We start from the raw sequence: 15,983 nt of genomic DNA, 5'->3' as shown, positions 1-15,983 counted from the left end.
GGAAGCAATTGTTTAACTGGAAGCAAACATGAAGATTGAACTTTTTCACTTTTCAAGAAGGAGAAGAGTAAGGCTTCCCCATCAGTCCTGCCATTGCAAATGGATGCCCATAAGTTCTAACCATAGCATAAACTCAGAGGAAAACTTCCCTCCTCCTATAACCAAGCATACTTAATTAATAAATACGGTCAGTTCCTCCCATGAGCACCCTTTGAGGGGAACCACTAAACAATCAGTCATTTCTAGCGTAAGATTAAAAATATAAGCCTCCTAAAGGTTAGTGTATTTGTAGCTCTTGAGATTAATTATTAAGTGGTTGAAGGCAAACAATATCTGAGCCACTTGCACTATCTAGGCATAATCTTGTGTGTGGTGTGTGCTGCATCTGTAGAGGATACAAGAAGTAGAGACTGGGCAATTACCTGGAAAATTTAATTGAGGCACTAAAGTCTATACTGGACTATTGTTTTAATTTGACTTATTTGTCTCTCTACATTGATCAAAATGCAGCATAGATACGCTCATATGTACATTTAGGAGAGACAGGCATCTCTGCCTGAGTGGCAAGGCAACAGTAAACCTGTGTCAGGGGGCTGGATGTTCAGTTTTCCCCTCCAGGTCTCCTCTCCATCCTGCTCTATGCCCAGCAGGCTGACTTCTCTGCACTGCATCCACTGGTCTCCCTTGTCCTTTTGCTTCTGGTTGGATTTGGTCCAGTGAGAGGCATCGGCAGGAAAGAGTGGTCACGATATTTACATTCTAAGATCTCTTCTTTCCTGTACTGAAGGCCACAGGTCCTACTGGGCGGTATTCTCCCTCAGTTATGGCTCTCCCCAGGCTAGGCTAATTTCCTCCTCTGTGCCTTCCTGCCTAGGAGTGCTGAAGTCTTTTGGCTGTTTCTAGCCCCAGAGTATTTCACCTTCTCTTGTAGGTTTCCCTTAATTCTTCCCACACGTTTCATTCAGCTTTTTTCCAATCATCCTCTTGAGGTGATTGCCAGGAACCTCAAAGATACAATACTAACACCCATCTTAGTCTCTAGGCAGAGAGGGAAGAAATTTATTACATGTCCCATTCATCACAGGTCTCTTGGGGCTTGAAGACTGGTATTTAAAGATAATTTACATATTCCAAAGAAAGACATTATCATAGGGTCAAGGTTTCAATGATTAAAGTATGAGATCCTTCGCAAGCTTTCAGAAACAGCTACATTCTGCTTTTTCACTTGATTCAAAGCAAAAAGATTTTCTATCCTCTTTTTAAAACATATGGTTTATTTGGACCTTATTTAAAGGAAAAATAAGGCAAATCAGAGGAACAATGTCTTTATATTGATGCTTCCTTGTTTCCTTTAAATTCAAATCTATTGAACAATCACTCTGCTGCTACTGTGGCATTTTTTAGCACAAAACTTACACCTGTCCTCCTCTTAATGAGCCCTTCATCAACATAATAACACCTCAAACTTAGTTAACCATCAATTTTTACTCAATATGCACTTCAGTTGAAATCTTTCTTTTGTTGTTGTAGTTGAGGAAGATTAGCCCTGAGCTAACATCCATTGCGAATCCTCCTCTTTTTCCTGAGGAAGATTGGCCCTGAGCTAACAGCTGTGCCCATCTCCCTCCACTTTATATGTGGGATGCCCACCACAGCATGGCTTGATAAGCAGTGTGTAGGTCCATGCCCAGGATCCAAACCTGTGAACTCCTGGCTGCCAAAGCACAGCATGTGAACATGACCACTGTGCCAAGGGGCCGGCCCCTGAATTATTTTTTAAGTAGCCTCACTATGTGGAAAATCTCCATTTTTGTAACTCCTTCACAGAGATTTTTTTGTTTTGTTTTTGCTTTATAATCTACGGTGTAAAGGACAAATGTGCCAGGAGGTGTTCATAACACCATCCCTTCTTTCTCTCTCTCTAAAAATGTTTCAAGAGAAGTTTCAAGTTATTTTTGTACAAATCTTTAACTAAAGATCATTGTGGGGAGGGGTCCCAACAGGCCTAAACTAGAGAAAAACTTGAGTTATCTTTTGGTCAAAGAGGTTTACACAGAAGCCTGCTCTAAATTATTTCTAAAGAGAAGAACAAGGTTCTCATTCTTTCTTATCATTTCTCTTCTCTTATCTTAATCTTTTCTCTTATTTTGCCTTTTCTTATCTCTCATTTTAATTTTTATTTTCCTCTTCACCCAAAGCTATACTTTCCCTTTTTTCTATTTATTTTCCCATCCTATTAAAATATTCTATTTCCCTTCTTTCTGTTTCAATGTTATCTAAAGAGAGCATAAACCATTTAAAGCTTGATGCACTCAGCATGCATTTTTTCCACATTGATTCACAAACTCCTGTTTCTTCTTCTTGACACCAAATTCCCCTTCTGTCTCTCATGCAAAATGTAAACATCCAGAGGTCTAGTCCTGTGATAGGACCTGGAAGCACCGGCTACTTGACGGTAAAGTCACCTGGTTCTGCGTGTGGCCTCTAGCGGGTGTTGCAGCGTGAGGCTTGTCCCGGGTGCAGGAGGAGCAGCAGTCTTGCTCCCCACAGAGCTCTGAGGAGCCTGAACCAAGAGCTTTCTCAACAGAGAGGAGACACAGCTGCCAGGAAGCACCAGGTTCCCTGAAGAAGGGCCGTCTGTAAAAAGGTTGTGCTGACACAGAGGCGCTTGTCCCTCTTCAAGAGCTCAGTCTCTGGGGTGGGGCCATATCTCCAGCTGAGGAGGGCTAGAAAGGAGCCCCCAGATAGTTCAGCTTAAGCCATGGCCTCTGCACGTATCTCAACGCTTGCAATTCTCTTCACACTGAGTGAGTAATATTCTCTTCCCATTTTCCACATGTATTATTTGCTTACATTCTTTCCAGCAGCTTCACTGATGCAGGTGGATTAATTTACAGGTGGGCTGAGAGCTCAGTCGGTGACTCAGCCAGAAGATCAGGTCACTGTGACGGAAGGGGATCCACTCACTGTGAAGTGCACCTATTCAATTCCTGGGAGCCCTAATCTCTTTTGGTACGTCCAATATCCCAACCAAGGCCTCCAGTTCCTTCTGAAATACTTTACAGGGGACAACCTGGTTAAAGGCAGCAATGGTTTTGAGGCTGAATTTAATAAGAGCCAAACCTCTTTCCACCTGAAGAAACCATCTGTCCTCGGGAGTGACTCTGCTGTGTACTTCTGTGCTGGGAGTGACACAGCGGTGGGGGCTGCAGGGAGAGCTGAACACAAACCCCTGAGAACAGTAAAAACCATTTCCCTGAAGCTTTTATGTCCCTCCACAAGAGGGTGGTGTGGTTCCAGGTTGTGTCACTTATTATAACTGAATTACAGTTTAAAGTCACAGAATTTTTTCATTGGACAAATATTTATTAAATCCTTATGTGCCAGGTACCATGTTAAGCACTGATCATAAAGAGGTGAAAGAAGTGATCCTCAATCTCTATATGCCAGGTGGGATCCCAAACTTCTATGAATACATTTAATTCTCACAACTGTTATCGCGATATTAACTTCACAGCTGAAGGAACTAAAGAACAGAGAATTTAAGTATCTCACTCAAGTCACAAAACTGTTAAATGGCAAATTGAAACCCAGGCAGTCTGCCTCTCGGGTGCATGGTCTAGCCACTCCACTTCTCTGCCAGCATATAGGCTCCTTAAGGCATGAGCTTGTGGTTTCAGTGATGGTGTAGTCCTAACTCCCAAAATGGTCCCTGTCAAAAAAACTCTTGGTTGTAGGAACGAACAGTAAACCAACAACTCAAAACAGCATGATAAGTGCTAAGATAGAGGACTGCACAAAATGCTATGTGAGATGAGCTGTTAGAGGTAGCTTAGCTGTGAAGGAAGCAGAGAGAGAGAGAGAGAGTGCATAATGCAAGGAGAATTTGAATCAAGGGAGGATTTAAACATGTGGTTCTAAGCATGGCTGCTTACAGCTCCTATGCCCACGTCTTCTTATGTACACCCTTGAGAGGGACTGGACTTAACGCTCTTGCTCCTCCTCCCTCCTTCTCCCTCCCTCCTTCTCTCTCTCTCTCTCTCTCTCTCTCTCTTTCTCTCTCTATTCCCTCACCCAACATAGAATATCCTGGGAACGGCTCTGATTGACTCAGTGTGAGTCGGGTGCTCTTTCCTGGACTAACCAGTGGTGGCCATGGGTGTGGGCTGCTAGGATTAGCCCAGCTTGGCTTTCACATTGGGCCAATTGATGGTGAATGGGGACATGATTCTCCAAAAGTGTATATGGGGACATGTGTACAGGGAATTTTGGGCTCCTGGGTACCCAGAACAGGTCTAGAAGTGGTATTCCGATTCCAGAGGGCCATGTCCCCTTGGCCCTGTGGATTTCTCAAAAGGAGTAAGGTAGGATCAGCTAGAGGTTGGATGAGATAGAGCCTGTTAAAGAGTGCGACTAGAGCAGGGACATTGCTTGCTCAGGTCTAAGAGTGGCAGTGTTGTGTACCATTACTGCCCCAAGTACATTTGTGTTCATAAAACCATGGGCTCTATTTTAGACTTAAATATATAGTTGCCTTACCTCTAGGTAAGCCCTCAGCCCTCATCATTGTTTTTCTCCAAAGGAAGTTCATGTCCAGAAGCCTATTCTCAGCACACTACACCATCAACCTTGCTCCATGGTCTGTTTCTGCCCTTGATACCTTTAAGTAGGTTTTATGCAAGTCCTGCAAGTGAAAGAATGATATTTACACAATTTGAACTCATCTTTCATTTACCCATTGAATCAACAATAATTTGTAGCATTTCTACTATGTGCCAGGCATTGTTCTTGTTATTGGGAGTACAACAGTGAACAAACTCTCACCATCCAGTCACTGCCCAGACTTGGAAAGTGATGATATCATTTTTCTACCCAAATGGAACTATTTCTTAGTCAAAGACACACATGCACCCCTGTGTTCATTGCAGCATTATTCACAGTAGCCAAGACTTGGAAGCAACCTAAGTGCCCATCAATGGACGAATGGATAAAGAAGGTGTGGTATATATACACAATGGAATACTACTCAGCCATAAGAAACGATGAAATCCAGCCATTTGTGACAACATAGATGGACACTGAGGGTATTATGCTAAGCAAAATAAATCAGAAGGAGAAGGTCAAATACCATATGATCTCACTCATAAGTAGAAGATAAAAACAACAACAAGCACATAGAGACAGAGATACTATTGGTGGTTTTCAGAGGGGAAGAGGGGAGGGAAGAGGGATAAAGGGATGGTTAGACACTTGTGTGTGGTGATGGAATGTAATTAGTCTTTGGGTGGTGAATATGATGTCATCTCTGAGGAAATGGAAGTATAATGATGTACACCTGAAATTTATATAATGTTATAAACCAATGTTAACACACACACACACACACAAAAAAAAGTCAACTCTCAAGAATATTTCCTTCTCAGGACTATTCTCCAAGGTCAGATTATCCCTCAGATGTGTGTTTTTGTTGTGTGGTGTGATGCGAGGAGAGTCATGTAGGGAAATGGGACTTTATATTTTCCCCATTTTTTGAGGTGTCTGGGAGAGATAACTACGTTTCCTTAGACATTCTGTTTTGTCATTTGGTCCTGGGTATTGGCCTGTTTTACTGTTAACCTAGTATTCTTTTTCTCCTGTGCTTATTGGAAAATTTTTCTTATAACCAGGTAACCTTTAGGCAAAACTAGAGATTCAATAGATTTTTTCTTCATAATACTAATATTTTACCCCCCCCTTATCTCCCTTCAAGAACTCTGTAGAAAGAGGACTAAATTAAGAATTAGGAAGTGTCAGCTGTATTTCCTGATGTGACATTGCATAAGCCATTCATACTTTGTGTGCCTCATCTCCTTATTCATTAAAGTGAGATACTTGGAAGGATTGTTGTGAGGATTGTATATGTAAAACTATGCCTTAGATTCCAAATAAAAGTGAGTGTTGCGGACGGCATAGCAATTAGATACTTAGGTCACTGCTATAGACTGTCGGTCTCCCTCCAAAATTCACATTTTGAAACCTATTTCCTAGTGTGATGGTATTTGGAGGTGGGACATTTGAGAGGTGATTAAGTCATGAGGATAGAGCCCTCATGAATGGAATTATAAAAGAGACTCCAGAGAGCTCCCTAGCCCCTCCTTCTACGTGAGGACACAGCAGGAAGATGGTGGCCTATGAACCAGGAAGTGGGTTCTCACCAGACACCGAATCTGCTGGCACCTTAATCTTAGACTTCCCAAACTCCAGAGCTGTGAGAAATAAACGTTTGTTATTTAAGCTACCCAGTCTATGGTACGTTTGTTATAGCAGCCTGACTGGACTGAGACAGACACCAACATTTGGAGCTCCCATATCTGCTCTGAGCCGCTTATATTTAGACTGAACAGGAGAAGGAAATAAACTTCCATCTTGTTTAAGCTACTTTACTTTGGCCTTTGCTACATCAGTTGGATCTATATTCTAATAGCATCTTCTATACCTGAAAACCTGTTTTTAGGAAAGAAGTTGATATTATCTATTTACATTGTGGTTAAATTGCATTTAAGCCACAACATTTTTTTCTATTACTTGTGGAATCTTAGTTTTTGTCCTTAAAATGTAATTTTAAGTATATTAGAGAAGGTAGGGATAGAGAAACATTTTGGGGGGCAGAAAAGTTGTCCTGGTTTTCCTGAGAACATTGAGTGTAGACAGCCACCTGCTCCATCCATGTGAGAACTTGCCCCTGCCTGGGTGATAGGGGGACACCTCGCCTCAGGAGGAACCACCCTGCACGGAACCATCTCATGCCCCATCCAGTCCTCCCTCCTCTGATCTTTTCCTGATTGCATAGTGGGTTTCACTGGGTTGTCTGCAAGAATCCAGTAGCACCTCAAATTGAATGGTACAGAGCTTAGCTCTTCATCTTTTCTCCTTCCCAAAACAAAATGAAACAAAACAAACAAGACAAACTCACTCCTTCTATTTTTGTTTTCCATATCAAACAATGGCACCACCATCTACCCCAGTGCCATCGACTGTCTTGATTCCAGGTCTGTCCGGGTGCTGTTCCTTCTGCCTTCCTACTTCCTATTTCTTCCTACTTGGCCCAGTCTTTACCAGGTTCGTTCCTCCTCTTCCCTTAGGTTTTAGTTCAGGTGTGACTCCTGCTGGGAAATCTTGCTGAAGCCCTACAACCAAAGCAATTTCACTTCCCGTGTGTTCCTATAGTACTCAGTACTTTCCCTATCACAGCAGTTATCAGGGATTATCACTGCTTTTAAAATTCTCTTCCTTGTCACTAGACCACTGGGTCTTTCTCATCATTGAATGCCCAGTGTCTAGCTCAGTGCCTGACCCAAGTAGGGACTCCACAAATATTGTTTGATTGAGTAAATTGATACTTACCAAGAGTTTTAAAATGTTCTTACTCTTTAATCCAGGAAATCCCCTTTGCAGAAGATAGTCTAAAGAAATAGTTGCAAGTTTAGACAAAGACTTATGTACAAAGCTGCTTACCATAGTATTTTTTTTAATTCAAATATGTAATACTAGGAAAATTGGTAAATAAATTATAGTACATCTCTATCATGGTATATGTTGTGGCCATTAGAACTGAAATTTTATGTATATCTATTGACAGGCAAACATGTTTGGGAAATAACATTAAGTTAAAATAAACCCAGGGTACCCAAATGTGTGTGTGTATGTGTTTGTGTGTGTGTGTGTGTGTGCATGCAATCCAGTTTTTAAAAAATATTTATGCATAGATAAAGGACTGAAAATAAATATTTCTAAATATTACTCAATGATATTTCTGGGATATGGTGTTACACATGATTTGTATTTTTTATACTTTTTCATGTTTTCTAAATTCTGTATTTGGAATTCATTTTGTAAATAACCAGAAAAAAAACACTTTTAAAAAATTTAAAATATTCCTTTGGTTGGTGGCTCTTGCTATAGAGCATGTGTTTCTTTCTTAACCTCAGGAATTTCCTAGAATTTAAAAATGGTTTAAATTTTTTATTATAATATATATATATACACAACAAATCACATTAACGCATGTGATACACTCCTGTGTTTACCCAGATCTTTTGAACACAAAAATGTTTTTCAAAGGAATGCATATATAATATATAACATAATTATTGGCATCGTGTATTAGTTTGCTAGGGCTGCCATAACAAAATGCTAAATTAAATTGGATGGCTGAAACAACAGAAATTTATTGTCTCACTGTCTGGAGGCTTGAAGTCCAAGATCAAGGTGTCAGCAGGGCTGATTCCTTCTGGGGGCTGTGAGGGAAGGATCCCCTACAGGCCTCTCTCCTTGGTTCATAGATGGCCATCTTCTCCCTGTGTCTCTTCACATTGTTTTCCCTTTGTTCATGTCTGTCTCTGTGTCCAAATTTCCCTTTTTTATAAGGACACCAGTTATATTGGATTAGAGTTCACCCAAGTAACCTCATTTTAACTTGATTACGTCTGTAAAGACTTGTCGCTAATTAAGGTGACATTCTGAGGTACCAGGGATTAGGAATCCAACATATCTTTTTTGGGGGCTGGGGGAGGGACACAATTCAACCTGTAACACCAAAACCATTAATGATTACTTTCATTCCAAAGGCTGAGACAGAAAAACTTTAGTGTTTCTTCCTCTAGGTGCTTGATGTCCACTAATATTCTCCTAAGTGAGATAATAGATGGTGACGCAGAAACATTAAGTTCCATTTGTTGCTCTGAAAAGGTAAGGTCATGCTGATGTTGTGGTATTTCCTGTTAAACATAGTTTGTATCTGTATAGAACACCGTGTTTTAGAAAGAACTTTCCTATGCTCATTTAAGTGATCCCATAATCTCTCTTACAGATGTGAAGAAACTGTGCCTCTCAGAGGGTAAATGATTTGCATAAAATTGCACAACTAGCAAGTCCAGAGAATTGCTTACAATCTAGTTTGTCTAACTCTTCATTCAGTGTTTGTTCCATCCCATGAAATAGACTCCATGCTCCACATGACCAAGTCAAACTACCTGAGACTGCATTTAACAAAGAAATGTGGTGGTCCCTAAGTTGCAGAGTGTGAGACCTATTGACTTTTGTGAAATAAGTATATTTACCACAAGGGGTCGCTGTTGCTGAGAGTTGAGTGAGGCATATCCGTTTTATGTTTTATTTCTGTACAAGGCATCTTAGCATCTGCATCTCCCTCGTAAATACTTCTTTCTCCTCCACTTGATACTGAGGGCAAGCTGGTTATTTACTCCATCATCTTGTGACATCTACTCTGTCAAAATGTTACTAGAAGTCATCAGCTCTCACTGACACTTTGCATAGGAAAATGGAAAAATTGCTCACTCACAATACCTTGGACAAGTCTAGACCTGGAAGAGGTACCTCTCAAATATTTTCTAGTGATTTTCCATTCCTGTATGATTGAACAAAGAACTCAAACAACACACCACTATCTTTTCCACGTTAATGTGAGTGTCTAACATGTTTTGATTACTACCCTTGGCTGATTCAATGAACATTATGGTTTCTTTGGATTTGACTCTTTTCCTGCATGGCTGTTATTAAAAAATGTTTTTGTGTTACTGTTATTGAATTTATATTGGATATTTCTTGAAGGAAGGGTGAATTAATTTTTTTTTTGAAAATCACATATATAATCCTACACAACTGCTTTCTACTGACTGTGGTAAATTGCACGTGATTAAGATGAGAAGGAAGGGGATGAGAAAGAACTACAATTTACTGTTGACTACATGCCATAGGCTGACTCTGAAGTAGGTAATATTGTTTCTATTTTACAGATGAAGAAACTGAGGCTCAGAGGAGTGAGTGGCCCATGGTCACAAGGTGGCAGAGCTGGGATTTGGGTTTAGGTCTGTCTGACTGTGAACTTGTGCCTTTTCTTCTTCAGCTCACTTCCTCCCTGGTTAGGGGAATGATTCCACCTCCAATGTCCTTCCCTAGGTGGACAGTAGGGACTAGTGAGGGGTCTGCTCCCCTTTTATAACGTTCCTTAAGTGAGATCCAAGAAGCAGATGTTAGATGTGGACTGAGCGAGATTATAAAAGGACACCAGGGCATCAGGAGGTGAGGGTCCCGCTCAGACGGTCTCATTTGCTCTGTCGTGGAGTAAGATTAGGATTCCCTGTTTCGTCTGGCTACATAGGGGTCAATGGGGGATTTCTGGACATAAAGTAGCAGGTCAGAGGTGTTATCCTCAGAGCTCCATGAGTCTCAGACTGACCAGAGTAGATGATCATCTTCTGGAACTGTGGAAAAGTTATGGGGAATAAGGAGCCTGATGGAATCTACCCTCTCATGTATTTGCTTCATTCAGACCAAGTCTATAAGGGGCTAGACCTTGGCAAAGATCTAGAAGGAAATCGAGGCTGCTACACTGTTGTGCTGGAAGTTTTTACCCCCTATTCTTCCTGAGTGCTCAGGTGAACCTTGAGGGGAAGCCCATTCTGAGGAGCTGCCACCCTGCTATTGGCTGGCTCCTGGGGACAGCCCCAGTGAGAGCTGCTAGTGTGGGCTCTGGAAGGTGCTGCTGTGTCTCTTCCCTGGTTCGTATCCTGTTCCAGGTTCAGACTCAGAAACAGAGCCGAGACCCTGAGTCCCGGTTTACACATAGAATATGAGGCGGGTGACAAGACTGACGGTGCTCCTGATCTTGAGTGAGTTATTTTGGGATTAAGAAGAGTGGAATCTGGGTCTGGACAGGTATCTGCATCCTTACCTCTACCATTGCTCTTTATCCGAGATGTTGAGGGCTGGCTTTGAGGTCCTGTTTTCTCCAGGCAGTTATGTGCATTATGCGAGGGGTGTCTCAGGGCAATAAAGAGGTTCTGGGTTACTGAGCCCCAGATCCATCCATAGGAGGGAGAAAATAGAACTGCCCCCTCCAGACATGTGCTCCTGGGATTCCTTGGAATAAATATTTAAAAAATGTTGTCCCAAAATGTAAATAAGAAGCAAATTGTATGTGTCTGTATATGGTGGGGAAGTAGGGTGTGGGGTGGATTTGACTGTGAGAGAGAAACTGGAGGGAGCTGAGTTGGACCTTCCATTCACCTTGGTTTTAGGATAGGATTAGTTTTGTGTTTTTACTCCTACAGGTACTTTGAGCCTTGCTAAGACCACCCAGCCCCTCTTCACTGACGCATATGAAGGACAAGAGGTGAACATACCCTGTAACCACAGCAACATTGCTACAAATGAGTACATCTTCTGGTACCGACAGTTCCCCAACAAGGGACCACAATTTGTTATTCGAGGATTTAAGACAAACGAGACAAATGAAGTGGTGTCTCTGTTCATCCCTGCAGACAGGAAGTCCAGCACCCTGAGCCTGCCCCAGGTTGCCCTGAGAGACTCTGCCGTGTACTACTGCATCGTGAGTGACACACAGTGAGACAGACGAGGCTGCACCTGTGCAGTATCCCCCAATGTGGGGGGGCACCACAGCCCAGGGAGAAGCCGAAAAGTAGTGCTTTCTAAAATGCTTATTTTATTTTCAGAAGGTATTAGCAAATCCATGTATTCTTTTACTACCTTGAAAAATTTCATCTTATTTATTTCTTAAGTAGGTATTCTACTTACATGCTCTAAAATTCGAAAACTATAAAAAGGCATACAGTGCAATGTCTCCATGTCACTATTGTCCCTGAGCTGCTCAATTATTCAAAAGGAGGCAATCTTGGTATTGATACTATTGTTGCTTAGCTCACTGGTGTCTCTCATCGTGTGTGTACACACATGAACACACACACAATGCATACACAAATGCGCACACACATTATGCACACACACACTACACACACTTACATGCACACTGTACACAGTCAATGTGAACAAGATGTTTCTCAGCTTTTGTAAAATTCAGCCCAAGTGTCAGATTATTATTCATTGTCGAACAAATTTTGAGCATTTCTTTGGCCATTTTTAAGCACTTACAAGATGGTTTCCAAGTATCCTCGAAGTTTAGATCTCTCACCCTCACTTTCTTTCTCTTTTCTTTTGTTCCATTTCCCTTTTGTGGATTGTACAGGAAGGAGAATGCAGATGACGGTAGAGGAGGGGATGGAGAGAGTTTTTGTTTCTGATTGGTATGATAGACTATTTTTGCAGCATCTGAAGAAACAGAGGTTCTGGGTCATTATCACTTTTCAGAGTTGGGTCCTTTGGGGCCCCAAGGGAGATAGAAATAATGACAAAGTTCCTGGCAATCTTGCTAGTGCTCCTGTGGCTTCATCAGTAGTATGAGGGTATTATTGTTGTTATTATTATTACTATTTTGATGGGAGGTTGTCTTTGATTTTGGAAACAGGGAAAGCAATATTCTATGATCTTTTCTATTAAGACTGATAGGGCGAGACCATGGGATGTGAGAGTGTTTCCATCTAGCTCATCCTTGGTTTGGGTGGGGAGTAGTATCATGGAAAAAGAAATAATCATGGAGCATTAGAGCCCATAAACTCATCTCCTTTGGCTGATGTCTTTCTAAACAGGGATGAGGAGCCTGCTGAAGGTGGAGCAGAGTGCTGAGTCACTGAATGTTCAGGACAGAGCCAGCTCTTCTCTCAACTGCACTTAAGAAGACCACTGTTTCCAGTACTTCATGGGGTACAGATAGTGTCCTGGAAAAAGCCTAGGGTTTCTGATTCCCAGACTCTCAAATGGAGAAAATGAGGAAAGGAGATTCACAGCATTTGAACAAAGACGAGATATACACCTCCCTGCACATCACAGATTTGAAGCCTGGAGATTCAGACACCCTTGTCTGTGTAGCAAGTTCACAGTGATCCCTAAGTGTTTGGAGCCTCTGCCAAAACCAGCGGAGGAGGGTCCAGCCATACTCCTGACTTGAGAGTTGAGAGGGTGAGGTAGAGGGGAATCTCTGTAATGTTTCTATCTACTTACGAAAATAAATACCCATATCCGAGAGGCATGTGTGTTTATCTAAGGAAGACATTAGACTACTCTATCTAAAGGAATTTCCACCTAAAGGAAATTATAGGTGGAATATTGGCCTGGATAAATGTTCAAAATGTCTCTATCCTTGTTGGAGTTTCATCCCACTCTTGTTCATGGTATCTCAGTTGGATGATGTCTTGGTTGTAGTCCAGAGGAAAAGAGCCCTGTCTTGAAGATGAGGGAGCTGGGAGTATAGCCCATGTTCTTTCATGAAGTCACTGACTATAAGGAAACAACACAATTAGGTTTAATTTTAAGATCTAGTTTTACGAACAGGAATCTGCGTGTTGAGCACTTTGGACGAAAGCCACTGAGGGATGGCGGGAAGAGCACTGGGATTAGAAGCAGTAAATTCTAACTCTAGTTGTATTTCATCTTTGTTACATGCCCTTGGGTAGCAGAACAGAGTGGAAAAAGAATAAGCTTTGGAGCCAGGCATCTGGGTTTGAATTTAAGATCTGTTACCCTTAAGAGTTTGACCTTTGTCAAATACTTATGGGTTCTGAGCTTCAATATCTCCTCTATAAAATGGGGATCATAATACTATCTTAAAGTATTTCTATGAGGTTAAAACAATATCACACCGAAGGTCCTGCACTTCCACAGCACTTATCAGACAAATGCTATCAACGTCCTGCATTATCATTTCTGATAAAGAAGTTGTTAAACCTTATCTGCCAACTCTACAAAGCTATTTGAAGGATGACATAAAATCTTGTGTGTTCAGATTCTTCATAAATTGAAGAATACCTAAACAAATATAAGAAATTTTGGGGGAGGTAAAACTCTTGGTCTTATCTCTGAACAAAATATCAATAAATTGATCAGCTGTTTCTCTGTATAAAGATCACATGACTTTTTTGCCAAATGATCCCCAGGGTGAGGCTTTCAAGGTTCAAGTAGATAAATGGTGGCTTGCAGAGTGATTGGTGACTCTGGGTTCCCAGAGATGGATGGGTAACTCTCTGTCTCCAGGCTGAAGACAGCCTGTAAGAATGAATGATTACAAAATGGTCAGAGCTTTGTATAATTACACAGACCAATATGAGTTTTCATCTGGGTTTCCAGCAGTCAACAGTTTATCAAGGTTGACAACCCTCTTCCTGTTTAGTGATAAGACTTCCATCATAGTGATCAGAATCAGAAGTATTTATCAAATACTCATTAGAGTAGGGCTCTGGCTTAGATCTCACCACTGCACTGAGCACATAACAGGCACACACCCTGCCTTATTCGGATATAGTCCCAGACTCACATGTGCTGACACACACAGGTGTGTGTGTGTGCATGCGTGTGTGTGTATGCGCGTGTGTGTGATTTTAAAAATATAGAATATTCTTGACCTTTCCATGTGGTCTCTGCACGTGGTGTCTCCAATATGGTAGTTGAATTTTTTACATGGCAGCTCCTGAGAGTGCAAAAGGAGAACTGCTTTCTTAAGCTTAAGCTCAAGACTGGTACAGCATCACTATTCCTGAATTCTATTGGCTATGTGAATCACGAGGCCAGCCCAGATTCATGCAGAGGGGACTATACGAGGCTGTGATTCATTGAGAGTCACCAGTGTAACAGGGTATTACAATAATCATTGTAGAAAATCTAGAAAACAATGATAAATTAAATGGAAAGAGAAATAAAAATGCCCCCATATCTCAACATCCTTAGATAACCATAATTTACATTTTGGTGTACAAATTTTTGGAATTGCTCCACAAAATATGACAATTAATTATATATAAGTAATAAATTGACCATGTGTGAGATAAGAATCAGAGACCCTGTAATCCAATACTTTGAAAAATATTGGGTGAATGTCTTTTGAGGGTTACATCAGATCCTCTGAATGAGTTGATTCTTAAAGTTGAGAATCAATAATAGGATAGGTATTATGCTATAACCACAGGTGAACAGCATTCTATAATTACATATTCTTTCTTGTACAGCTTTCCCTTTTTCATGGAGTTTCTAGTTTTCTCTTTTTCCCCTACTTTTTATCTTAATATCAATCTCTTTTCAAATTTCTCTAATTTTCTCTAATTCCACTTCTTCCTAGAGGCAATTATTCTCCTGTTCCGATATGATCTGGTTGTTTAGTTACATTTCTTTGAGACTGTTAATTAGAATTTTTGTAATTTTTTTTTCTGCTTACTGAATTATCTCTGTTTTTTTTTAGGGTCATTTTAAATTTGTTTATCTTGATGTCCATCATTCATATTGTAGACTTTCTGTAAATTTCTGCTGATCCCTGGCTTACTTTATTATTTAAGAATGAAGTAATTCAAAAAAGCTAACTGGAGATCCAGGTAGGTGGCAAGGGCTTGTAGGCAGGCAGGCTTTGCCCGAAAGCAATTGTGTAAGAGGCAACTATTTTCCTGAAAGCTCTAAATACCAGTATGTGGAAGTGTTTGCTCTGAGAGTACAAATATCCGTTCCAGTGTAATTTGACTTCCTTTTACATTTTACTAAATGTTTTTTAGAAGTTTATCTTTCTTGCCTGGAAGGTAAAGCCTGGCCATAGAGCATTCATCATTTGTGTATGTCTATATGTGTGGGAAGAAATGAACCTTTGAACTGAATGAATTACTAAAGTTTTGATTTAGACAAGACGAGGTTTGGAGTGACATCCGCAAAATGGTGGCATGAGAATTTCCACCACTCATCTCCCCCAGAAACATGCATATACTTGAACAATTATCTGCCTTCACAAGGGCCCTCACAAGAGCCAAGGATTACAAGTGAGGGATTACAGTACCTGGGTGAAGCACAAAAATAAGAAAATATGCATTGAGGAGGGTAAGGAAAGATAGATTCACACTACCCTCACCAAACCTCTCCCAAGCCCAGGCAGCCCAGTGTGGAGAAGGACACCTTCCCCATGGGAGGAGAGTGAAGTGAGTGCCTGAATTCATTGCACCTCGGAGCTGGCCTGTCCCAGCACCAGGTGGACTCTCACAGCCCTAGGTGGCTCTTGAGGGCTCCTGCTAACCTAGGTCTTCCCTGCTCACCCCTGTGTT

The 15,983-nt window shown here is 41.2% G+C and overlaps 2 gene segments (V, D, J or C); both read left to right on the top strand.

Annotated features, from left to right (window-relative positions):
- The first annotated feature begins 2,738 nt into the window (after positions 1-2,738).
- On the top strand, positions 2,739-3,319 carry LOC131405500 (T cell receptor alpha variable 3-like). The segment is given in 2 exon segments: positions 2,739-2,807; positions 2,898-3,319. Coding segments are annotated over 2 exon segments (468 nt in total).
- Positions 3,320-10,545: 7,226 nt separating this feature from the next.
- On the top strand, positions 10,546-12,755 carry LOC131405314 (T cell receptor alpha variable 4-like). The segment is given in 3 exon segments: positions 10,546-10,670; positions 11,112-11,389; positions 12,504-12,755. Coding segments are annotated over 3 exon segments (324 nt in total).
- The last annotated feature ends 3,228 nt before the right edge of the window (positions 12,756-15,983 follow it).

The sequence above is a fragment of the Diceros bicornis genome, chromosome 5 (genome assembly GCF_020826845.1).
Source record: "Diceros bicornis minor isolate mBicDic1 chromosome 5, mDicBic1.mat.cur, whole genome shotgun sequence".
Lineage (NCBI taxonomy): Eukaryota > Metazoa > Chordata > Mammalia > Perissodactyla > Rhinocerotidae > Diceros > Diceros bicornis.
This window is presented reverse-complemented; position numbering and strand designations above follow the sequence as displayed.